Here is a 25,245-nt window from a genome sequence, read left to right as displayed (position 1 = left end):
TCTCTCTCTCTCTCCCATTATTACCCTACGGTTTTTTTTCATAAGGTATTCTCCTGACTTTTACGGTGTTAAAGCCTTTTTTCTTTCATTCAAAACTAAGCCTAATATTTTAGGAAATGAAAAACAAACATAAGGCAGGATACACAAACTAATCATAATAACTGACGTGCTGCTTATTAAAGAAAAAAAATCTTGAGTGATGGTATGTGGCATTAGTCATGTGCACCACACAAATACACAATCCGATTAAGATTACAAAAAAATCTCTTCATATTTTTATGTCTCTTGAACAAAACATAATTACTGCGTATTATATTCAATGAAATTACTATGCATTCTCACAAATCCTATACAATAACAAGGAGGAAATTATAAATTTGCTAATACGGGATAAAATTTACTGAGACGAGAAAATTACAGACCTTGTGCTGAGGCTCTTGAACACAATGAGATTTGAAGGAAAAAGAGTAACGTAGACATAATGAGACGAAGCGGAGATGACGTGCTAGAAGTATAAAAGTCACGTGGTCTTTCACCTCCCTCCATTGTATAGGATGTCACTCTGAAATAGTGGCATTAAATATAAGTAAACAACATCCAGAGTCAAAATATCATCTGCCATGGCCACAGTCATCATGTAGAAAGAACATTCTAGAACTGAGCATGAAGCGATTAGGCTGATTAGGATAATGACAAAAGCCATGAAAAGAAATAAAAATGTGTTTTTATTTCTATTGAAGTCAAATTATCTCGATAACGGAATGAGAATATTGACCCATATGTAGAAACAGTAAAATTTACAGAGAAGTTAGACAGTTATTGTGGCTACTGTGCTAATTCTATGCTTGTAACTATTTCAAAAGAAGAAGCACATGATATTTAATGCTCTTCCCAGGGCTATTATTTGGAAAGCTTTTTTCTTTCTAATGATAGGTTTCCTTGTTGTGTGATATTATTTGCTATACTGTATAAAAGCGAGGTGGTCCGTTGGCACAGATTCGTCTTAGGCAAGCTGTTCTTTCTTCCTTTGTTCCACTTCTTCACAGGCTGGCTGTCTTCAATGATACCACCCTCATTGCTGGCTCAGCATAAAATATCAATTCCCTCACCTCCTTCGTCAAAAGCGTCGTCTTCATTATGGCAAAAATATTATCTGTTGTTAGTATAATAATAAACTCAAAACTCACCTCACGAACCTAAAGCTTAAACAAATTGTGTGCAGAAGGCTTCTTCTTGTTTTTCTTTTCGAAAATTACTGACACCAGTCTTCAGTTTAGGAGAACCACGCCATGTTGTGGATTTACCTAGAACCTATTTATAGGATAGAGTTTCTTGTTTCACTTATTCCCGGTATTCGTGTTTCAACCCTTTTATGTAGTTCGAGGTGACTGGGAAGTAGGCAGCCAACGACCACATACTACACAATGTCTTAATGAATATACATTTCACTTAGACATCAAGCCATCTGACTCAAGCTAGACCACAAGGGTTACCGCATGAAATGGTTAAGGTGACTTACAGCCACTACTATGGCAAAGTTCAAAGTATTAATACCTTACTTGATCATTCACTAACTTTGTCTATATTCCCCTAGTTATGTAGAGAATGAAAGCCGCTGTTTCAGGGCAAAATGGAAAACTCCGGGACAAAAGCATCTTAGTTTGATAGTTATGAAACGGATTCAACGCTCAGCCCACGGCAAAAGGCGGAGGCAAGTCCTTCTATGAAATAGTTGGAGGATATCTACCAAGTATTTACCCTACTAGCATACACAAGAAATGTATACGTTTCCTGCCTATTGTATATCTATGAGGTGAGAGGAAAGCGTGGCTCAGCAAACTCACCCAAGTGGAACTATCAGGTGCAGCACATGACATGGCAATTTATCCATCAGAGGGTGTTACTTTAGTAGATTGGAACCCGACAAGGAAGCTCCTGCGTTTAGTTTAACTTTTTAACGAGTCTTTTGAACAGAGAGAGGCTCCCGTTGCCGCCAATCACCTGGTCGTGGACAGACACCCGCTCCTTTTCTAACATAATAAAAAAACTAGACATTGATAACCTAATGACAGTTACAATAAGGTCTTGAATAGATATACTGATCAGTCTGTCTTTTTTTTTCTGCAAATTTAATAATTATGTTCAGCTGCTTATAGGTTATATAGCTCGTAGGAAACCGAGTCCATCACCACACAGGTTCAACGAAGGCGTTGGCGATGGACTGGACATGTGCTCCGCCAGCAGACAGCAACTCTTTACGCCATTCTAAGCAGTTTTATTTTGCCTTTAGAATCCCTTTAATGTTACCTATAAAATAGAAGCACAATCCACTGTCGTGATGCATTCTATAGGAAAGCGTTTTACAGAAAACAAAATAGATATAATTTAATACGGTGACATTTATTGAGTTTAATGTGACAGAGTTTCTACTCAGTAATTATTAAATTCATCCAAATCCTTACACACATCATTCATCCAAATCCTTACACAGATCTCTTACATACACTGAAGATATATAAACGCGCTGGTTGTCACCCAATACAAAGTGTCTGTGAGTTAGACATAATACAGACTTCTGAAGCAGGTACTAGTTGTTCTTCTAACGTCTCTTCAACCAGATCAGCTGAGATGTTGCACTAGTGACACCTCGCAATCGTCTTAGGTTGACAGACATTTTGTGAAGCTGGCGGCCCTGAGAGGAAGACCAGAGGACTGTTTGTGTTTAGTGTCTGCCACTGCTGGGGATGTAGTATTGGCTTGTTGAACAGCTCACCTGTCATCCACACCCAGTCTTCCAGTGTCTTGGGCAGGATGCCACTCTGATGATCCAGAACATTTGAAGACCAACTAATTGCAGGTCCACAGAACCTGAATCATTAACAAATGAGTGATCTTTTAATGAAACAAAGAATGAAATAAAAGATTATTACAAATACAATGAATTTTGAACTAAAAAAAAAATTCGTTTCATTTTAACCTCTATTGACTGTGTAAAGTGTTAGGTAAGACGCTGATGCTGTTGATAAAGATATTACATTTTAAAATTTTTAACAAAAAAAATTGAAATATTAAACTTTATACAAAAACAGTTAGCTTAGTGCTATAGACTGTTATGCGGGCTCAATCCAAAAGAAGTTATCGGTCACAATGAAGATAATTTTTAATCATCCCTTCTTCTATTTTAGGTTTTTAATAGTCGTTATCGTTATTCACACTTTACCTTGCAACTATAGCAGCGAACTCATCATCGCTAGTAAATGCTGTGTCATGTGACTCAGAAAATCGACTGTTGAACCAGTCTTTAATCTTTTGGGTTCTTTTTGAACCCCTCAGATGATCACCACAGAGACATTCTTTAGAAACACCAGTGTCCGGAAATCGAAGAAATTCCTTTAAAGTCTGAAATTTAAAAATTCAGAATTCATAGCCCCAATCTATCCACAAATGAGTAAATGAAAAAGTAATTAAAGTAAGAAAAAGACACGTAAATATAAATTCAATTTTTACATTTTAGCGTTAGTTGCAAATAACGCTTTTCAAAATTTTCAAAAAAAAAACCAAATGTTTTTGTTATTTTTATTATCCGAGAATACAGCCCAGAAAGCACAGAAAAATCTTTACCAGGAAAAAAGTTGACAAAACGTTTAGTTGAGTGTGACATACGCATTGGAATTGCAGTGCTCACTCGAAAATCGAATAAGAGAAAAAAGAAACACAGTGTAAAGTTCAAAACAAATCTTAAAAAAACGGTAAGATAATTAAGCGATTTTTGAAACACTCACGTCTGCCACATTTTGGTTTTCATTAAGTACACCCTCCAGACGTTCTTCTGAAAGATTTGGCAAGATTAAAAGTTTTTGAACCTGCATTTGTTGGTTTTGATTACTCATTGGATCGGACAGAAGATGATGTAACATTTTCTCTGCCTCGTCTAGTTGTGTGCAGCCTTGTAGCAGCTCCTCGATCACCATGTCGGTTGGTTCCTCTACCTTTTGTGTTGACTCACCAGAACATGTCTTGACCACCCCGACCACCAGCCCGTGATGTCGATGAATGATAAGGATGTCAAAGTCTCCGTAGTGTTTGTCAGACTTCCTCAGTTCACCAGGTCTTGGTAAATTATGATTAGTAAACTCCTTCCTAGGATTAGCCAAGTACTTGTCGTAGTCAAACTGTGATATGACAAACATCACTTCATTCCCGTGCTTTGCTAGAAGGTGAAGACTTGTCAACACCCGACCCATGGCCATGTCGTGCTTCACAGTTTGTTCATCGTCGGGTGGCCTGGTGATGTACACGTCTTCTCCAGCAAAAGTTTTCACTTCATATGTGTTTGTGTTGATGTACAACGACGGCACAACATAGGCTTTTGTGTCAAACTCTGGATATGTCTTCCGGAAACCATTGGAGAGGTCAGCCAAGAAGTTCTTTGTAGTTTTTTCGACATCCTGTGGGGGCTGAAGTAGCAACAGCTGGAAATAATGTGATACATTTAATTATTCACGCAAAACTCGTTTTGTTTCAGTCTTTTTTATCGATGTTATAAAAGCCCATACTGTTGTGTAAAGTTAACCGTCTATCATTATGATTTAAACATTACTTATATATATATATAACAATGTGAATATTTCTCTAAAGCGGGTGTTTTGTTAAGCAACAAAAAATAACAAAAGGAAGAAAAAGTATCTAATGCATACAGTTTCTATCATTAGCTGCTCTTCATCACGAATTATGTCTTCTGATCGTGTGCTGAAAGCAAAAAGTATACCAATATAATTTTTGCTACAAATTTTAGCGATTGAAACGACTTAAAAGGATTTATCTGATTTGTATTTACAACTTAAGGCACACTGTAACACGTCGATTCACACACACACACACACATATTAACAACTAGAATGCATGATTTATTTTTCCTCACCGCGATCTGCGTTTCCTGATGATGAAGACGATGATCAATGTTAAAGGAATCAACATGACTATTACTACTCCAACAGTCACTGGAACAATAGTTTCGACTGGTGTGGTAGTAGCTGAAACTAAAACGGGATAGTTGGTAATATTCAATAATAACAATTAATATCAGGGCCTACTATAACAACGTAGTTTGGAAGATATTTATATTTAATCAAAGTACACTGTCTCAGAGAAAAATCACACTTTATATCTTATGGATTCGTGTGAGATGTTCTTTATTCTACATGCAATCAGTGTAGTAGCTGTACCTGTCATTACAATAAAGTCACATGACTCAAAGTGTTCAGACTGTGAGCCTTGTGGGTGACACACGTACGTCCCATTGTACTGGAGAGTAGCCCGGGGTACTTTGATTGTCAGACGATCATTGATTGTGTTGTTTACTTCAAACCCCGGGACTGAGGTGCAGGATGGTTCTTCATTTATCCACGTGCAGTTGACGACTTCGGTACCTGTAAAGATTTAAGAGTTCAAGTTATTAATATATTATATTATATTAATGTTATTTGGCAACATCTGGGATACTCTGATCCGTTTTATACATAGTGTGTTAAAGAGGCGATTTATAAGTGTCCCGGGCTGTTCACGTGACCTGCTTACGAACTGTTTCAAATTTTGAAGCTGATATCCTGATAGGGTCAAGGAGCAAAATCATTATTTTTATTACCTGTGTTGCTTTGATGGATGACTTTGACTTCCTCTCTCGTGACCCTGAGGTCAACACTGAAGGTACATGTGAATGTTGTCGGCTCATTCTCCTTCACACTTGCAACATGGCAGCTTGTCTTATCTGTAACATAGGAACGCGCACATTACAATGGAACCTTGCGTAATCATCATCATCATCATCATCAGCAGCAGCAGCAGCAGCAGCAACATCCTCAATTATCAATCATCATCATCAATCATCAATCGTCAATCGTCGTCGTCGTCGTCGTCATCCTGTAAACTTTACGTTATATAATACAAATAATCTGTAATTTTACTTCTTATTCTTCACGAGCATATCAATATATAAATGTGTTAAGAACCGTTGCTCAGTGATAAGAACTAGTTATTAAGGTAGGTTTATAAAACAAGTTCTCACCTGGCTCAACCTTGAGGTCACAGGTGATAATGGACTCGGGTCCATAGCCAGGTAGTTGACAGGCGTACACCTGTGGAGCTGTAACTTCTAGGATTTCCAGTGACAGTCTATCGGATATCATTTTGTTATACTCATATCCTTGGTCATGTCGACACTCTACTTTTTCCGACATCCACCAACAGTCCAGGACATCATCTTTGCAGATCAGAAATTAACATTTATGACGTAAAAGATAATGCTACAATGTTTATAGTTTTGTTGCTCTGGTGTATATATATATATTCATAGCTATAGTTTCTAAAGCTATGCTTCTAAAAATATTTGACTGGAGGGAGAGAGAGAGAGAGAGAGAGAGAGAGAGAGAGAGAGAGAGAGAGAGAGAGAGAGAGAGAAAACCAAGAGGACAAAATGTGTAGACCCACCTGGACTGCTTTTATTTTTATCTGTGTATCGATAGACACTGAAGTCTGTCCTAGTTTTACTGACATCCTCAGGAAAATAACAAGTGAGAGAAGTGTTACCATGTAGTTTGGCAGGGAGAACATCGCACATTATTTGACCATCTGCGTGTTGAAAATAAAGTGAAAATTCAAAACTGCAAGGGTGTCATTCGTCACAAGTCGTTTTCTCTTGCTCTCGTTCTTACCTAAGGTTTTTATTCATAAGGTATTCTCCTAATTTCGACATTGTTAAAGACTTCTTAGAAGATGTGTTTTTTTTTCTTTCATTCGAAACTAAGTTTAATATCTTAGGAACTAGAAAACAGACATGGAGCAGCATACACAAGCAAAGCATAATCATTGACTTGCTGTTTAAAAAAGAAAAAAAGTTTTTGAGGCATCAGTCATATCCACAACAAAAATAATACACGATCTGAAATGAATTTCATATTTTTATGTCTCTTAAAACATAATTACTGCGTATTATAGTCAATGACATTGCTATGTATTCTTACAATTAATATACAATAACTACAAGCCAATTATAAATATAGTGATAGCGGATACATTTTATTAAAACAAGAAAATTACAGACCTTGTGCTGGTGCCCTTGAATGCAATGAGATTTGAAGGCACAAGAGTAAAGTAGACACAATGAGACGAAGCGGAAATGACGTGCTAGAGGTATAAATGTCACGTGATCTTTCCCCTCCTTCCATTGTATAGCATATCACTCTGAAAGAAGTGGCATTAAATGAAAGTGAGCAACACCAAGGAGCAAAGACCACGTGACACGGCCCTAACGCTCTCAGACCATCCATTAAGAGATACTGAAGTGGACAAAGGAAGAACTGAGACAAAGGTGAAGAGGTCAACTACTCTATTTATAACCTTCTTACCGCTGTTGTACTTGCACACTTTAAACCTCAATGCCTTATTTAGTTTTGTGATTTTAAGAATAAGTTTGTTATGAAATAAAAGATCAACGCTGTATATTTTAATTTCAAAAATTTTAAATCTCTTAAGTTTTCCAGTTAGGACTCACTCTGTCGGGGAAGGTTACATTTGCGCACTGAGCTTGTATCCACTTCCATGTCGATACAAATTTTGCTGGATATATATTTCATTAAGACATCAAACGATCTGTATAAAGGTAGTCCAGAAGGGTTACCATGTGTGTTCAGTGCATTACTTATTCTTGTATCTATTTCTACATTCTTTTGTCATACAAAAGATGACATTAAAGTAAAATTTCATGGACTCCAAACAAAGTAATAATAACCGACCTGTGCCAACTTAAACTGTTTTTTTTTTTTTCCGACACACACTAGCGTTCTCTTAGAGATCTTGCTAATGTTAGCTGGAGGTTATCATGACTCAGAACAGTTCCCTTATCTCTGTAGCCACACCGAAACCTTTAAACAGGAAAGAAGTACAGCACAACAAGTTGTTCACAAACATTGGGAAGTAGCAATAAAGTGTAACAGCTCAGACCTACTTTTACTGCTTCGTGATTACTAGGAGAATGTATTCCATTGCAGTTATTTATACATAACCCTGACTAGATTAGGGGTTGCCTGGAATTAGTATTTATTAGAATGAACTGTGGTGGTATATACTTTATGTGCCATTAGTAATTATCACGTTTTAATATTCCTCGGTGAGAGGTCTCACCATACAATATGATATTTATTAATCACAATTAAATGATAGTTACGGTGACAAGGATGATGACCGAGTTAAATAACACCACGAAGCATGAATCCAGCTTAAAGACTATCCTTCAAGATAACTTAGAAGATAATCGATGCAACGATGGACAAAGGACAAACTGGGGAAACATAAAAACAGAAACTGTTCGTATGTAGGATATTTTCACTACTGTCGTACTTGAACTCTTTATTCCTGCAGAACTCATTCAATTTTGTGACAAGTGAGATAGCTTTGCTAGCAAATAAAAGATCAAACGAGGACTTGTATTGCATAGTTTTTTAAAAAAAATTAATTTTATTTTTTAGTAAACAATTTGTGTAGGCTGGTCACCTTTGCGTACTCAACTGCTGACTACTTCCTTCTACAAACACAAACTCGTGTAAATTAACACTACAATAGAAAACAAACGTCTGTTGTTGTTATTATTTCAAGCTCAAAACTTACCTCACATAGCCAACATGGATTCCGACAGAGACGGACGATTAAACAAACAAACCGTGCGCAGAAAAAGTCGAGGTTTTCAAAAATTGTTTAGTTGTTTCGTACGGGTATGTCACCAAGGTTGTCTTTGTTGAACTATGCCTAGAACCTATTCTTAACTTGTCTCTTATCTTGTGGCAGTCACTTCTTGATTTGCTTTTCAAGACATTGCAATAAAGAACCCAACGATTGCCTTGGTCGTGTATACTCTCTATCACAGACCACAAAATTCACTGGACAAACAGACCCCTCTATATATGACTAGATGCACCAGACGGCTAATCTACTTTGACTCTAAGTCAATACCTAACGATGTCACATCCAAACGGTAAAATAGTCAAAGCCAGGGAGGGGTGGGGGAGGTAGTAAACATAGCTCGAACGATTATACAAGAAATTTTCTAAAATTTACATAATCATAAACTTGCTGTATATATCTTTAATATAGACATACATTCATCTGGCTCAGCTTAGAATGGCGAGAAAACCAAATTATTTGTGTGACTCATAACCACTACATGTCGTTTCACCTACAAATACCTCACTCGATCCTTCACTTGTATATTCTATATTCCTTTACTTACTATACTACAGCTCCATCACCGTCTTCAAAATTGAAGCTTTAGTTCAAATGTAACCGGGTAAACGCGGGGTATCGGTTACAGTTTTTAGTGTACAGGGGACTTTACTCTGTTTCTTATGACAGTTGGACGTGGTGGGACTGAAAGAGGAACACACAGTTGCAAGAAGCTATGCAAAAACCAGGTAAATATATATCTGGGGTCGGGGATTTCAAAACGTCAGGGTTAGCTGATAAACGACTTAGCATCTAGCTATTACAAGTGGTACAAGCCACAACACAATATTTCCAGGTAGCAAACACTTGGTGAGGATTTATCACCCTTGGATATGTGTACACAATCCCTCCCTCGGTAACCCCACTGACAATATTACGGTCGATGGGTAGCGAGTGGTTTTTCGGGGCCAGCTTTTCTGTGAGAACATCTTTCACTTCGAAGAGACGGTTGGGGAACCTTTATTCCTCCCAACTTTTTAGATTTATGAAATCATTCATGGGAAGTACAAAATTGTCTCCAAAAATACTTTACGAAGGTATAATAGATAAATAATCAAATTAATTGCAGTCTGTAAATGTGTCTTACCTCGACCTATAACCAAACAGGACGATTCACAACTCTTGTTTGACTAACACATGTACAATACTCACACGCCGATCACACACTTTACCAGGTGGCTCACGAGCCTCATCCTTGCTGTTCCTCAAACAAAAACTCGACTTGTGATGTAACGTATAGAAAAAGATTTATTGAACATAAAATATACAAATATATACGATGTAAAGACTCGTGTGAGGGGAGTCCCAGTCCTATCCGTGCTAAGCGTACTTCCACTATCCCGGTGCTGTTATCTCTCTTTATCTAATAAGAGTGAAATACGTCTTACAAAATTTTCAATGAACGTGTTAAGGAATACAACTGTTTATAAATGTAGTATTGAAATAATATATATTTCTGGCAACATCAAAGTATCAAGGAGAACGAATAAACGTATTATAATCATCTCATAAGTAGCCTATTACATGTCAGTTTAGTAAAAATAAAATGTTTAAAACGCTTATATAGTACGTTTACATCGTATGGCAAGCTTACTACACTTGAATAAAAAGCAGTTGATGACAAGAACATAAACTAAACATATAGTCAACACATGGGTATAAATATGTCACCAAGCTCTGGCTATGTAAATATATTTGTTGTTCATATCTATTGCGCATGTTTTTTTGCTCTCTTTTTCGCACATTGTAACATTTCCGACTGTGAACAATGGGGAATGTAATGCAATGAACGTTTGTGAAATTATTCCTTGGTAGCACGTGGGGCCTAGAAAATTTGTAAAAAAATTTCTTTTCGAAGTCTTTGTATGTGCACAGTTGTTATTATTGTTGTTATTGCGAACTTCTGCGTGTGGAATCTATTTGCTATGCTATCGCCATGCTCCTGGCTCAGTATAAAACATTGAGTTCTCCACCTCCGCCCGTCCCTACTTTACTACTCCACACTTCTTGAACTTCCCTAACTGTTGTTGCTATCCAAGACAAAGTGTCTGTGACTTAGAAAAATACACTTTCATCGCAGAAACTGTTTTACTCTTCCTAGGTCTCTTCAACCAGATCAGCTGAGATTTTGCACTGGTGACACCTCGCAATCGGTTTAGGTTGACAGACATTTCGTGTTTGTCATTTGGCTTTCCTTCATTGCTGCGATTCACATGGTGAGTTACATGTTATTGTAATAATCATTTCAGTCACTGATATTAAGTTTAATTTTAGAGTAAGAATGATGCACGGGTATTTACGAATGAGAAATAATAGATAAGTTCATTTTCCGTCTTTGTTTAGGTGGCCACTAGTCTGTAAAGTAGGTTCAAAGGCAAAGTAGCACGCAATTAGTCAACAAAGATGGAAGTAAAAATGTTGAATTTTTACCTGTATAAAGGACTTCTACAATGACAGACTGAATGATAAAGGAACAAATATCTTGTATAACAGAGAAGAGTTTTCATTCTCAACAATACTGACATTCTCACGATACCAATACGTTGGTAGTGATGTTAGAGAGCCTCTCGGAGAGTCTTAAAATTTATTTCAAAACCTGATACACAAATGATGTATGGAGAACGGGCTGTTGTCTCAATATTGAAACGGAACCACGTGAACTTTGTGACCCTTGGACATCCACCGTATGCCTCCTATCACAAGCATCATTATCTTCCCTAAAGCTGGCGTCCTCGTCAAAAACACACAATGACTGGTTTATTCAGAACATTCAACCCAGGGTGTAGTACTAGCGACCGGAGTAATCTCCCGTCACTTGCACAGAGCAACACTTGGAGGACGACCTGGAGTCTTTAAGGACCAGCTTGTGGGGGTTCCATACAACTTTTGACAGTCTTATATCATTGGCTTAACCTCCTGGATACCTGATGAAGTGCAAGCACTTTCTTTAAAGTTGATTATTATAGTTTTTGGATTCCTGCTGGCAAAGTTTCTTGTCAATATAGGCTAATAAAGACGACTTAAGCATCTTAAAATATTTTCAATAAACGTGTTAAGGAATACAATTGTTTATAAATTTAGTATTGAAATAATATATATTTATGGACTCAGATAAGTATTAAGAAGATTATATAAACATATTATAATCATCTATTAAGTAGCCTGTTAAATAAAACAGTTAATGTAGTAAAAATAGTGTTAAATAGCTTATATATCACGCTTCAACGCCTGACACTCTTACTGCACTTGAGTAAAAAAAGCAGTTGTAGCAACAAATACAAAAGTAACAAAAATTTACAAATTGCTGACTACAGTAGGAGAGATAAGCAAAGGCGAAGATGATAACGAAGAGTGTTGAAATACAAATATAAATTTGTGGCAAGTCAATATTAAACATTTGTGTTTTACAAGACATTATTTTCTGACAACTTTCCTATGAATCAGCATTATCCGTCCTCCGAAACAAATGCTACAAAGAATACAATAACACAATAACATGGACCAACCTGTGTCGACACGCGCATCCACCAAACAAATAACTAACACATGGGTCTAAATATGTCACCGAATATAGCTCTGGCTATGTAAATATATATTATGTTTATATCTAATGCGCATGTATTTGCTCTTTTTAGCGCATTCTAACATTTACGACTGTATTCAATAAGGAACGTATTGCTATAAAGGTTTCTGAAAATATTCTCTGTTAGCACGCGGAACCGAGAAAGTTCAGAAGAAAAATTCTTTTGGAAGTCTTTTCATGTGCTCATTTGTGTTACAAGAAACTCCGTTCTAACAACAACAACAACAACAACAACAACAACAACAACAACAACAACAACAACAACAACAACAACAACAACAACAACAGAATCTGCAACGTTACCTACAAAAATAAAGACACAATCCTCTGTGATGATGTATTCTATAGAAGAGCATATTATAGTAAACACATTAAGTGAATTAAGCGATTAAATGAATGCAAATCCTAATGCATGTTTCTTACATCCACTCAATATATGTACACGAGCTAAATGTCACCCAATACAAAGTGTCTGTCAGTTAGACAAATACACTTTCACTGCAGAAACTGTTTAATTCTTACATCCTACCAACCAGATCAGCTGAGATGTTGCACTGGTGAGACCTCTCAATCGTTTGAGTTTGACAGGCATCTTGTGTTTGTCCTTTGGATTTCCTTCTACATAAATCACGACTTTCCGTTTGATGCCAAACATGTGTTCACTCTTAGCTTCCCACACTTCATTGTTGTTGGCTTCAAAAACTTGTTCACGGTTCTGTTCGTCCACTGTCTTCACACTCACTCCTGACTCCTTCAGTGCAGCACTCACAGCTGTCTCTCCATCATTTTCACACAGAACCAAGATGTCTTTACTCAACAGCTTGGCCTGTCCTTCGGCCCTTTGGTTGGCACCAACTGTTACAAGAAACAAGCAGAGGAGCAGGAACAGTTATTACAAATTATGTTAAGACAGCAATTTAATGAACATTTTTACTCCTGTGAGCGACTGTTTGCTCACACACACTATAAACGTTAACAGCTACTCAGGTACACAAGTTTGCTTTGAAGACTATTTCGGTAAATTACCGATCGTTTTGCAAAGGTATATAAATAGAAGTATAATTAAATGAGCGTGTATATAAGTATACCTAAATACAAAGCCATTGATTAAATAAAATAATAAGAACAGATATTAAATACTGCTTTACTATTAAAGGGAAATGACATATGCTGAATATTTTTGTTATAGATCTTGTAATATGTAATTATATGTCTAAACATTTTTCTTTTTAGAATGATGTCTCTATTTCTCAGCATTTGTATTTTCTGAAATAAAGAACATTTTCCTTAGGTTACCTGCTTACCCACAAAAGAATCAACACAGAAACTGGTAAATTAGAACTTCTAATTCCTATAAGCCCACCAACGAATAAATGCGCTAGTTCTGGAGATTTACTACCTCATTATTCCATTTTTTGCAGACTATTAGTTTCAGTATCCAATCTCTCTTGATTTATTTTAAATTTAATGTACGTTAGAAAGGTCTGAGGTACATGTACCTGGTTTAATGACGCAAAGGATTTGAAGTAATTTCATGACTTCGTTGGCACATGTCTTGCAGTCGTGTGGATAGTCACCATTGTGACCTTTGTCATCATGGTAAACTTCTATTACTGGCGGACCATCCGTGGGCGCTGTGGTTCTACTGTCATACCTCCAAAAGTCGACAGTATTCTTGGCGGCAAGTTCTGACACATCATATCTCGCTAAGATTGCAGGTGGACAAGTAAAACTGTCTTTAAGGAGGTGAGGCTTGCAGCACTGCGGGGCGATGTTTGGTAAACAACTGGCAGCCCATAGATGGAGATTTGGGACCTTTTGGAGACCATCAACAAAATCCTTAAAACTTGAGCTTTCAGCACTGCAATAAACCAGATTACTAAACGTCACACAGCTACACACGTTTAATCTAATTATATTCATATGTCCTTCTTTGTTTCCAGTCTAAAAATAGTAATGAGAATGCGTTGTTTTAATTGTGCTACCAAGAAATATGAATTATCACCAGCAAAACCACCACCACCACATTCAACACCACCAAATATCACAACCACCACCACAACCACCACAACCACGACAGAAATGCTCAGGCCTTCGTTCAGGAAAGATCGTCTAAGAAAGCTTAAATACTAAGAGTTAAAGTTGTAAAGTATAAGTTATAAAACCTCACTTGTAAGCCTCATCAGCTATGATGTACATAGTTTTAGCAAGCTTCAAAAGTTTGTCGATCCTTTCTTTTGTATCTTCTTTCTCGAAAGTTATCAGTTCACACGATCCTGACATTTCTTTGGAGGCCATCGACAGCTCTGTGTAAATCACATGACTTGCTGCTCGACTCTTCCTTCCAGTGGAAACCACGTGAACCTTGTGACCCTCGGACATCCATCGTTTGCCTGCCAACACCAGCATCCTCGTCTTACCTGAAGCTGGCGGCCCCGAGAGGAAGACCCGAGGACTGTCTGTGTTTAGTATCTCCCACTGCTGTAGCTGTAGTATTGGCTTGTTGAACACCTCACCTGTCATCCACACCCAGTCTTCCAGTGTCTTGGGCAGGATGCCACTCTGATGATCCGGAATGTTCAAAGACCAAATGGTTGCAGCTTCACAGAACCTGTTATTATCAACGAAGTTATCTTTTAATGAAATGGAATTAAAAAAAAAGATTGTTACAAATATGACCTAAAAGAGAAGTAAGCGGTCGCAATAAAGATAATTTTAAATGATCCCTCCTTCTATTTTAGGATATTTAATAATCATTATCGCTATCCACACTTTACCTTGCAACTATATCAGCATACTCGTTGTCGCTAGCGAATGCTTTGTCACGTGCTTCAGGAAATCGACTGTTGAACCAGTCTTTAATCTTTTGCTGTCTATGTGGACTCCACATATGATCGCAACAGAGACATTTGTTAGAAATGTCAGCAGTCTCCGGAAATCCAAGGCACTTCTTTAAATTCTGAAATTTAAGTTCACAATTTAGTAAGAAATGAGGTAAAGAAAAACTAATTAGCATAAGAAAAACATATGTAAATATAAACCAAATTTTACCTTTATTGTATTGTCGCAAATGATGTTTTTAAAGTTTTACAAAAAGAGACATACTGTTTATTTTGATATTGTCGTTATTCGAAAAGGCAAAAAATCACAAATAAACCTTAATGAAACAAAGTTGGCAAAATGTTAAGGCGAGTATAAAATACGCAATGGAGTATTGCTTCCGCGGAAATAGAATAATAGTAAAACAAAGAAGTTCAGTAAAAATCCTTTAACAAGATAGGTAAGAATCAAGCTCTTTTCAAAACACTTACTTGTGCCACATCTTGGTCTTCATTCAGGACAATCCTTAGACGTTCTTCCCAAAGATTTGGCAGAATTAATAATTTTTGAACCTGCATTTGTTGGTTTTGATTAGTTATGCGATCTGACAGAAGATGTTGTAACATTTTCTCTGCCTCGTCCAGTTGTTTACAGCCTTGTTTCAGCTCCTCGACCACCGTCTGGAGTGTATCCTTTACCTCTACCTCATTATTTTCACACCCACCAGAACAAGTCTTGACCACCCCGACCACCAGCCCGTGATGTCGATGAATGATAAGGATGTCAAAGTCTCCGTAGTGTTTGTCAGACTTCCTCAGTTCACCAGGCATTGGTAAACTGTGATCAGCGAACTCGTCCGTAGGATTAGCCAAGTACTTGTTGTAGTCGAACTGCGATATGACAAACATCACTTCACTTTCAAAAATTGCTAGAAGGTTAAGATTTTTCAAGACCCGACCCATGGCCATGTCGTGCTTCACAGTTTGTTGATCGGGTGGAATGGTGACGTACACGTCTTCTCCAGCAAAGGTGGTCAGTTCATATGTGTTGTCATTGAAGTACAACGGCGGCACAACATAGGCTTTTGTGTTATACTCGGGATATGTCTTCCGGAAACCATTGGAGAGGTCAGCCAAGAAGTTCTTTGTAGTTTTATTGACATCCTGTGGGGGGGCAGAAATAATGTAAAAATATTTTGTTTCTTCACATGTAACAGTGCAAGTAAAACTCGTTATATCTCTATTTTATCGATGTATCTAAAAGTTCATACTGTTTGGTAAAGTGAATCGTGTATCTTTATCATTATGGTTTTTGAAAAATTACACACAAACTAATAAATAAGACACGTATCTTTCTATACATTGCACGTTATATTTAGCAATAAAAATAACAAACGAAAGAAAAAAGTGTCTAATTCATACGGTTTGTATCATTGACTTCTTTTCCTTACGATTTTTCGCTTCCGATGGTTTGCTGTAAGTAATAAATATACAAAGATAATTTTGGCTACAAATTTGAGCAATGGAAACGACCTTAAAGAGTTTATCTGATTTATATTTACAATCTAAGGCATACATACACACCGACATAAACAACTATGGAAGGCATGATTTATTTTTCCTTACCGTGATCTGCGTTTTCTGATGATGAAGGCGATGATCACTGTTACGGTAACAAACACGGCTGTTATTACTCCAACAGTTACAGCGACGATAGTTCCCACTGGTGTGGTAGTAGCTGAAACTAAAACAGGATACTTAGTTGTATTCAATAATAACATTGAATATCAGGGCCCAGAATAACAACATAATTTGGAAGATGTTTATATTTTGTCAAATTACATTATCTCAGAGAAATTGACATTGTATGGACTCTTGTATGATGTTCTTTATTCTACATGCAATCAGTGTAGTAGCTGTACCTGTCATTACAATAAAGTCACATGACTCAAAGTGTTCAGACTGAGAGACTTGTAGGTGACACACGTATGTCCCATTGTACTCGAGAGTAGCCCGGGGTACTTTGATTGTCAGACGATCAGTGATTGTGTTGTTTACTTCAAACCCCGGGACTGAGGTGCAGGATGGTTCTTTGTTTATCCACGTGCAGCTGACGACATCAGTTTCTTGGAAAATTCGAAAGTTTAAGTTATTAATACAATTATTTGGCAACATCTGGGACACGCTGAGCCATTTTATACACAGTGTGTCAAAGAGTCGATTTATAAATATCCCGGGCTGTTCACGTGACTTGCTTACTCATTGTTTGAAATTTTGAAGCTGATATCACGACGGAGTCAAGAAGCCAAATCATCATTTTTATTACCTGTGTTGCTTTGATGGATGACTTTGACGTCCTGTCTCGTGACCCTGAGGTCAACACTGAAGATACATGTGAATGTTGTCGGTTCATTCTCCTTCACACTTGGAACATGGCAGCTTGTCTTTTCTGTAACATAGGAACGCGCAGATAAGAGCAGGACCTTACGTCGTCGTCATCATCATCATCATCATCATCATCATCATGATAATGTGAAGTTTACTTTATGTGATACAAATATTCTGTAATTTTACTTTCCTATACTTCACGAATATATTAATATATAAATGTGTTAAGAATCGTCAATCAAGGATAAGTACTAGTTATTAAGGTAGGTCTGTAAAACAAGTTCTCACCTGGCTCAACCTTGAGGTCACAGGTGATAATGGACTCGGGTCCATAGCCAGGTAGCTGACAGGCGTACACCTGTGGAGCTGAAACTTCTAGGATCTCTAGTGACAGTTTATTAGATATCATTTTGTTATACTCGTATCCCTGGTCATGTCGACACTCTACTTTTTCCAACATCCACCAGCAGTCCAGAACATCATCTTTGCAGAATATAAAAAAGCATTGATAAGAGATAAGATATTGCTACATTGTTTATAGTTTTATTGTCCTGGATTCATGGCTACAATATCTGAGGCTTTGAAATGTGCTTCACAAAAGTATTTGAATGGAAAAAGAGAAAAAAGGAGGAGCGAATATGTATACTCACCTGGACTGTTTTTATCTGTGTATCGATAGACACTGAACTCTTTCCTCGTTTTACTGACATCCTCAGGAAAATAGCAAGTCAGAGAAGTGTTACCATGTAGTTTGGCAGGGAGAACATCGCACATTATTCGACCATCTGCGTGTTGAAAGTACAATCATAGGACTGCTTTTCTTATGGTGAATATGTGCATTTGATGCTTTCTTTTCATCAAAAGTTGTTTGATAATTAGGACAAAAGATTACTATCATGCAAAAGATTTCTAAAACTTGGAATCAGGTCAATCCATTTCACGTGCAATAAAAAAATCTTATCTTTTTGTTCATCATCAGGAAATTTTACACAATTCTATCAATATTACCAACGTGCTTCATTAAGCACAAGGATATTTGTATATTACTAACAGGAGTGCCTGGCGTCTATCATTTTACATTACGTCCTCTGACCTGTTAGCGCCAGGCTCACGTGCACCAGGCGTACCCTGGGTACATTAGGGGCGAGAGACGATGATGGGCTTTGTAATAAAGAGGAAATTCAAAACTGTAAGGGTGTCATTAGTCACAAATCACTTTATCTTTCTCTCGTTCTTATCCTACGGTTTTTTCATAGGGTATTCTCTTGACTTTGACAGTGTTAAAGACTTGTAGAAGATTTTTTTCATTTAAAACCAAGCCTAATATTTGAGGAAATGGAAAACAAACATGGAGCAGCATACACAAACTGCACTTTATTAAAACAAAAAAAAATCTTGAGAGATGGTGTGAGACATCAGTGATGTGCACCACATCCTTTCTGATTAGGAAACTCCGAGCTTTTCTCGGAGTTTGCTTCTATGGAGGACACTAACAGTCCTTTGCGCAGCTGATACTAACACTGGCAGCTGATACTAACACTGGCAGCTGAGAGTCTCAGCCGTTCCACGAGAAAGAAGTGCAAACTATTTGTAGTTTTGTGGTTATTTGTGGTTACTAAGGGCGATCACTGTAGATCTAACGGCGACGACTCCAGATAACAAGGATCGATGACATCGGAAAAATATTGAGAATATACTGAGAACATCTTAAGACTATGAAGGAATATTATCATCTTATACAATGACAAAGGGGATCGTCGCTTCACTTTATTTACTACAACTCAAGTTCGCTGTGACAGTGAGTGAAGCACGCGAGAGATCGACATCAGCCTGTAGATCAGTCAGTTCGCAGAATGCAACACAAAGACACTTACATCATGTGGCTTGTAGATGTTGATCACAACACAAAGACACTTACTTCATGTGGCTTGTAGATGTTGATCACAACACAAACACTTACATCATGTGGCTTGTAGATGTTGATCACAACACAAACACTTACATCATGTGGCTTGTAGATGTTGATCACAACACAAACACTTACATCATGTGGCTTGTAGATGTTGATCACAATCATCAGAGGGTGTCATCGTGCAGTTTAACAGTGTGGCCTGTATCGATCAGCTATATACAGGTCACTGAGATACGACCACAGTGCATGTAGCTCAGCACTCGTCAAGAGGACTGTGGACTGTACTGCAGGGCCAAGCACCTGATGATCTAACTTTTCATTTTTGCCATGCAAACACCTTTTTTTTTCCTTTTTCTGATTTGTGGTCCTGTGTTGTGAGTAGTGGTCATGCGCTTTGTAGCAGCAGATCGTTCGCTCACTACTGTGGTCCTTTTTTTTTTTTTTAAAAGACGTCCGATCGTTTGATTCTAACTTTCCTTTTGGTTTTCTGCAGCTGCTAATGTTTTATTGGTGTACTTTTCTTTAACATTTCGGCGCATTGAGCGTTTCCCAAGGATTCGGATTTTGCGCGTTATAAGTCTCCTTCATTCATTCATTCATTCATTCATTAGGAATATTACAAATAAATATCTTCATATTTCGTCTCTTAAACAAAACATAATTACTGCGTATTATAGTAAATGACATTACTATGCATTTTACAAACAATTATTCTACAATAACTACTAGGCAATTGTAAATATGCTAATACGGGAGAAAAGTGACTAAAATAAGAAAATTACAGTGGAACCAATGTTAGCGAACGCCTCGGATAACGAATATTTCGGTTAACGAACAAAAATTTCGTTAAAAGTTTGTCTCGGATAGCGAACAAAATTTCGGATAACGAACAGCCACGTGAACCACACGTGACCGACCAGCATGTCATCATTCGCGCTCGAGACACAGTTACGATCGGCCGTTCCTTAACTATGCGCATCCTTCTTATTTAGTGACTCTTGTGCTTTATTTTAATAAGATAATCCTCAATCATGGCTCCAAAGAAGATTAAGAGCAATTAATAGTAGTGAGGTAATGACAAGGAAGCGGCCACCACATGAATTGAAACAGGAAATGATTTCAAAGTAGGAAGGTGGCATGCGTCTGTCGGATGTGTGATGTCGTACTACCGCAGAGTTTTACAAAAAGACAGAAGGAACAGACACTGGACAAGTTTTTTCCTTTAACCTCAAAGCTACAGAAAAGGGAAGTCACCCCCGATTTTATAATGTCACGTGTGCTCATGGAGGGTGAATCCAAGCAGTAATTCCACCCCTTCCTCCCCACACCTGCTTCCACCCACGCCGTCAAAACGGCAAGTTTTCTGATGTTTAAATGCTTTCGTTAATGTTTTTATGTTTATTTAACTCCATTTATATTGCATTATAACTGTCCTCATTAAAACAAATACCTATATAGCCTGTAACTTTCAAATATTAGCGAGGGGGCTGGGAACCAATTAAATCTATTTCCTTTATTTCTTATGGAAAAAACTGTTTCGGATAACGAACATTTCGGATAACGAACAGCTTTCCAGAACGGATTAAGTTCGTTAACCGAGGTTCCACTGTACTGACCTTGTGCTGATGCTCTTGAATACAATGACATTTGAAGGCTCAAGAGTAACGTAGACACAATGAGACGACGCGGAAATGACGTGCTAGAGGTATAAATGTCACGTGATCTTCCATCTCCTTCCATTGTATAGGATGTCACTCTGAAATAGTGGCATTACATGTACGTGGACAACATCAAGTGTCATGTCATCTACCATCATCTTCATCATCAGGTAACAGGGACACCATGAACCCCTTTCTTGCAGATTGTTCTGGTCAGACCCCGTGACACGGCCCTAACGGTCTCAGACCGTCCTTAGAGATATACAGAAGTGGACAAACGACGAATTGGGGCAAAGGTGAAGAGGTCAACTGCTCACTCGACTAATGACCTTCTTACTACTGTTGTACTTGCATACTTATACCTCATTTACTATTGTGATTAAAAGAATCAGTTTAGTATAAAATAAAAGATCAACCCTTTAAGTACGGGAATTTTTAATATTTTAAATTTTCCAGTTCTAGCTCATTCAGTCGGGGCGGGTTACATTTGCGCACTTAACTTCTACCGACTTCTTTGTCGATACACAAAGTGGTGTAAATAGCGACATTGAAGCTACATTAACAGAGAAACTTCTGTTGTTATTATAGTAATAAACTCAAAACTCACCTCACGAGTCTACAGAAATGACGGAAGCTCAAACAAATTGTGTGCAGAGGACTTCTTGCTGTTTTTCTTTTCGAAAACTACTGAGGTGCTTCTTCAGTTTTTGAGAAACTCGCCATGATGTAGATTTGCCTAGAACCTATTTTAGCACAGCGTTTCTTGTTTCACTTCCGTATTCGAGTTTCAACATTTTTATGTAGGTTGAGGTGACTAAAGTAAGCAGACAACGATCACATACTATTTAATATTGTTGCTGGATATATATTTCTTTGAGACATCCAACCATCTGCCACAAGCTAGACCACAAGGGTCACCACATGGTGAAGGTGACTTATAGCCCGTATGTCCGATGGCAAATATTAAAGTATTAATACCTCACTAGCTTTGTCTATATTGACATAGTTACTTAGAGGACGGAAGCCGCTGTTTCAGTGATAAATTGGAAAAATCCGGGACAAATAGTATCTTATTTTGATAGTTTTGAAACGGATTCAACGCTCAGCAAAGGGGAAAAGATAGAGGCAAGTTCCTCTATGAAATAGTTGGAGGACATCCTCTGCCCCAGGACAAAACAGAGACTAATATGGCGAAAATGTATCGCGACGAAGCGCATTTAGAAAAAAAAGATTGGATATTGAGGAACGGATATCACTGAAAGGAATAGTTGACTGAAGATGTTATCCTAGAGAAGCTTAGAATAAGAAGAACAAGCTCATATTCTCAGTGAGGGACAATTCAGCGTCTGTGTATAACACTGTACCAAACACTATCTTCACGCATTCTTATACATTCTTTAACTTGATATACTCACTGTTTTAAGTCTTTTACTTAAAGTCAAATGTAAGGGGTCAAAATGTCTTGTGACACGAACTGGTCTGTGACTATGACTTCCATTAATGGGTTGAGCCGACTTTCCCGCCTTTGATTGATAATTGAAATAAAATTAAAGTATGAGGAGTGAGTCACTGTATGGAAATCACCGGTTCTTTTAAGGTAATTATTTATCTTTATCTCTTGCACCGTCCGTTCTGTGTGTGTGTGTGTGTGTGTGTGAGAGAGAGAGATACTGTGTGCACTTCAAGTAAACATTTTGCAAATGTTGGTGTAGTATTGGTAATGGTTATAAATCATCAAATGCAGGTCTTCTGTTGCTCTTTTTAAAATGGAAGATCTTATCATTCTATAAAACTTATAGTGGATTATAGTCAATGACATTACTTTGCATTCTCACGAACAATAACTATACAATAACTACTAGGCTCAAGAGGAAAGTAGACACAATGAGACGAAGCGGAAATGACGTGGTAGAGGTATAATGTCACGTGATCTTTCCCCTCTCTTGATTGTATACCTGCTTGATCGTGTAGTATCAAGTACCAAGAACATGCTAGAACTGAGCATGAAGCGAATTCAGACTGAAACGCTTATTGGACTGGCTGATTATGATAATAGCAAAAACCCATGGAAAGAAGAAATTTTGCTTTAATTTCTTTTGTAGTCAAATTATCTCGGTAAGGGAATGAGAATATATTTACTGATATGGGGAAACTTAGTATAATTTACAGAGATATCAGACAGTTATTGTGGCTACTGTGCTAATTCTATGCTTGTAACTATTTTATCAGAAAGATCATATAACATTAAATGTTGTTGCCATGGCTATTATTTGACAAGCTTTTTCCTTCTAATCATAGGTTTCCTTGTTGTGTGAGATTATTTGTTATACTGGTTTTCACGCTTAGCACACTCTGAAGAAACTAACTCTTGTAAGAGGTTTTGTGGCCGATACTCAATGTGCTGTTCGCTCTGTGGCTGAGCTAATGTCTGCAGGTTACAATGCCACAGAACAGTTGAGTCCCTTCAATCTGTTTTACTAGGATGAACATTGGTTGTATATACTTAATTTACCATTAATCACTATCAAACTTCTATTTCCATGGGTAAGAGGTCAATATGCAAAAGGAGGTTTGTAGATCACATTGAGATAATGGTAGGCACCAAATATAGACTACAAATATTTACCAACAGACTGACAGACAGCGCGAATACATGTGGACTGTAGACCAATACTGACGAGAACAAAGTTATCATAAAGTTGGTTGAGACCAAAGGCAACAACCAAACAGAGATCTACATGAACGGAGTACAGTTCGAGGGGGCTCAGTACCTGGGTTCAACCTTTCACACTCATTACAGTTTCCAGGCACTAGGATGGTAGCGACAGCAGCAAAGGCAAAGGGGAGAATTCGGGAATTGGAGACCAAGAGCTTGAGGCTGCTGCAGGTCTCGCACAGGGATTGCAAAACAGAGAACCTTGTACGGAACATTGTTGCCAACAATGAGAGAGACCAGGAAGAGACAATATTTAACCATTTGGGTGTTGAAAATGCTATGATAGTACTGCTTTATACCATAATGTAACCCTTAATTCTTTGTTGTAATCAAAACTGAGGGCGGTCCGGTGGCACGGCAGTTCGCGCCTGTCATGAATACAGTGAAGGTTTGGTGGCTTGGGCTTAGCTTCGTCTTAGACACGCTGTTTTTTTCTTCTTTTGTGAGATTTCTTTACAGGGCTGTCTGCCTTGCAATGATTCAGCCTTCATTGGTGGTGCAGCATAAAATACCCATTCCCTCACCTCCTTCATCAAAAGCGACGTCATTAAGACAAAAAATTATTATAATGCAAAAGATCTATAAAAACATTCAAAAGGGTCTTTCCATTCATCATAATATAATAAAAACTCTAATCTGTTTGTTTATCATCATCATCATCATCATCATCATCATCATCATCATCGTCGTCGTCGTCATCGTCATCATCGTCGTCATCGTCGTCGTGGTCATCGTCAGGGAACACGACACCAGGAACCCCTTCTTTGCAAACTGGTCTGTTAGACCACCATGACACGGCCCTAACGCTCTCAGAACGTCCTTTCAGATATACAGAAGGGGATAAAGGAAGAACTGAGGCCAACGTGAAGAAGTCAACTGCTCATTCTATTTATGTCCTTCTTACCGCTGTTATACTTGCCCACTTAATACTAATAGCTTATGTAATAGCTTATTTAATTTAGTGATTAAAAGAACAAGTTAAGTATGAAATAAAAGGTTAACCCTGTAGATTTTAATTACGTAAATTTTAAATCTCTAAGTTTTCCAGTTAGAGCTCGTTCTGTCGTGGCGTTTCGACTTCTACCGACTTCTACTTCTACTTGATATAATAAAATCTTATCTTATCTTCCATGTCGATACACAAAGTGGTGTAAATAGCGACATTGATGATACATTAGCAGAGAAACTTCTGTCGTTATTGTAATAATAAACTCAAAACTCACCTTACGAGTCTACAGAAATGACTGAAGCTCAAACAAATTGTGTGCAGAGGACTTCTTGTTGTTTTTCTTTTCGAAAATTACTGAGGCGCTTCTTCAGTTTTTGAGAAACACGCCATGATGTAGATTTGCCTAGAACCTATTTTAGCACAGCGTTTCTTGTTTCACTTCCGTATT

General features: G+C 37.7%; 2 protein-coding genes across 6 annotated transcripts; both read right to left on the bottom strand.

Moving 5' to 3' along the window:
- Nucleotides 1-1,941: 1,941 nt before the first annotated feature.
- Nucleotides 1,942-6,710, bottom strand: LOC112575699. The gene is made up of 10 exons (XM_025257678.1): nucleotides 6,487-6,710; nucleotides 6,065-6,259; nucleotides 5,645-5,767; nucleotides 5,226-5,429; nucleotides 4,922-5,039; nucleotides 4,698-4,749; nucleotides 3,783-4,472; nucleotides 3,221-3,399; nucleotides 2,774-2,868; nucleotides 1,942-2,030 (listed from the first exon to the last, which is right to left on the bottom strand). The coding sequence occupies exons 1-10, from the start codon at nucleotides 6,614-6,616 to the stop codon at nucleotides 1,942-1,944; spliced, it is 1,875 nt and encodes a 624-aa protein (XP_025113463.1). The 5' UTR covers nucleotides 6,617-6,710.
- A 3,299-nt stretch (nucleotides 6,711-10,009) lies between these two features.
- On the bottom strand, nucleotides 10,010-25,245 carry LOC112575762. 5 transcript variants are annotated; one of them, XM_025257775.1, is made up of 14 exons: nucleotides 21,740-25,245; nucleotides 21,091-21,230; nucleotides 18,213-18,347; nucleotides 17,851-18,045; nucleotides 17,501-17,623; nucleotides 17,097-17,300; nucleotides 16,801-16,912; nucleotides 16,597-16,648; nucleotides 15,667-16,338; nucleotides 15,133-15,314; nucleotides 14,526-14,966; nucleotides 13,855-14,216; nucleotides 12,976-13,210; nucleotides 10,010-10,971 (listed from the first exon to the last, which is right to left on the bottom strand). In XM_025257775.1, the coding sequence occupies exons 2-14, from the start codon at nucleotides 21,212-21,214 to the stop codon at nucleotides 10,803-10,805; spliced, it is 3,006 nt and encodes a 1,001-aa protein (XP_025113560.1). In that variant the 5' UTR covers nucleotides 21,215-21,230; nucleotides 21,740-25,245; the 3' UTR covers nucleotides 10,010-10,802. The 5 variants fall into 5 exon arrangements, with proteins under 5 accessions (XP_025113560.1, XP_025113558.1, XP_025113559.1 ...); XM_025257773.1 differs by having other exon boundaries at nucleotides 16,801-16,918; nucleotides 21,740-25,244; XM_025257774.1 differs by having other exon boundaries at nucleotides 16,801-16,918; nucleotides 25,072-25,244.

Source organism: Pomacea canaliculata, linkage group LG11 (genome assembly GCF_003073045.1).
Source record: "Pomacea canaliculata isolate SZHN2017 linkage group LG11, ASM307304v1, whole genome shotgun sequence".
In the NCBI taxonomy this organism is placed as follows: Eukaryota; Metazoa; Mollusca; class Gastropoda; order Architaenioglossa; family Ampullariidae; genus Pomacea; species Pomacea canaliculata.
Note: the sequence above shows the minus strand (reverse complement) of the source record. Positions and strands in the feature narration are given on the sequence as shown.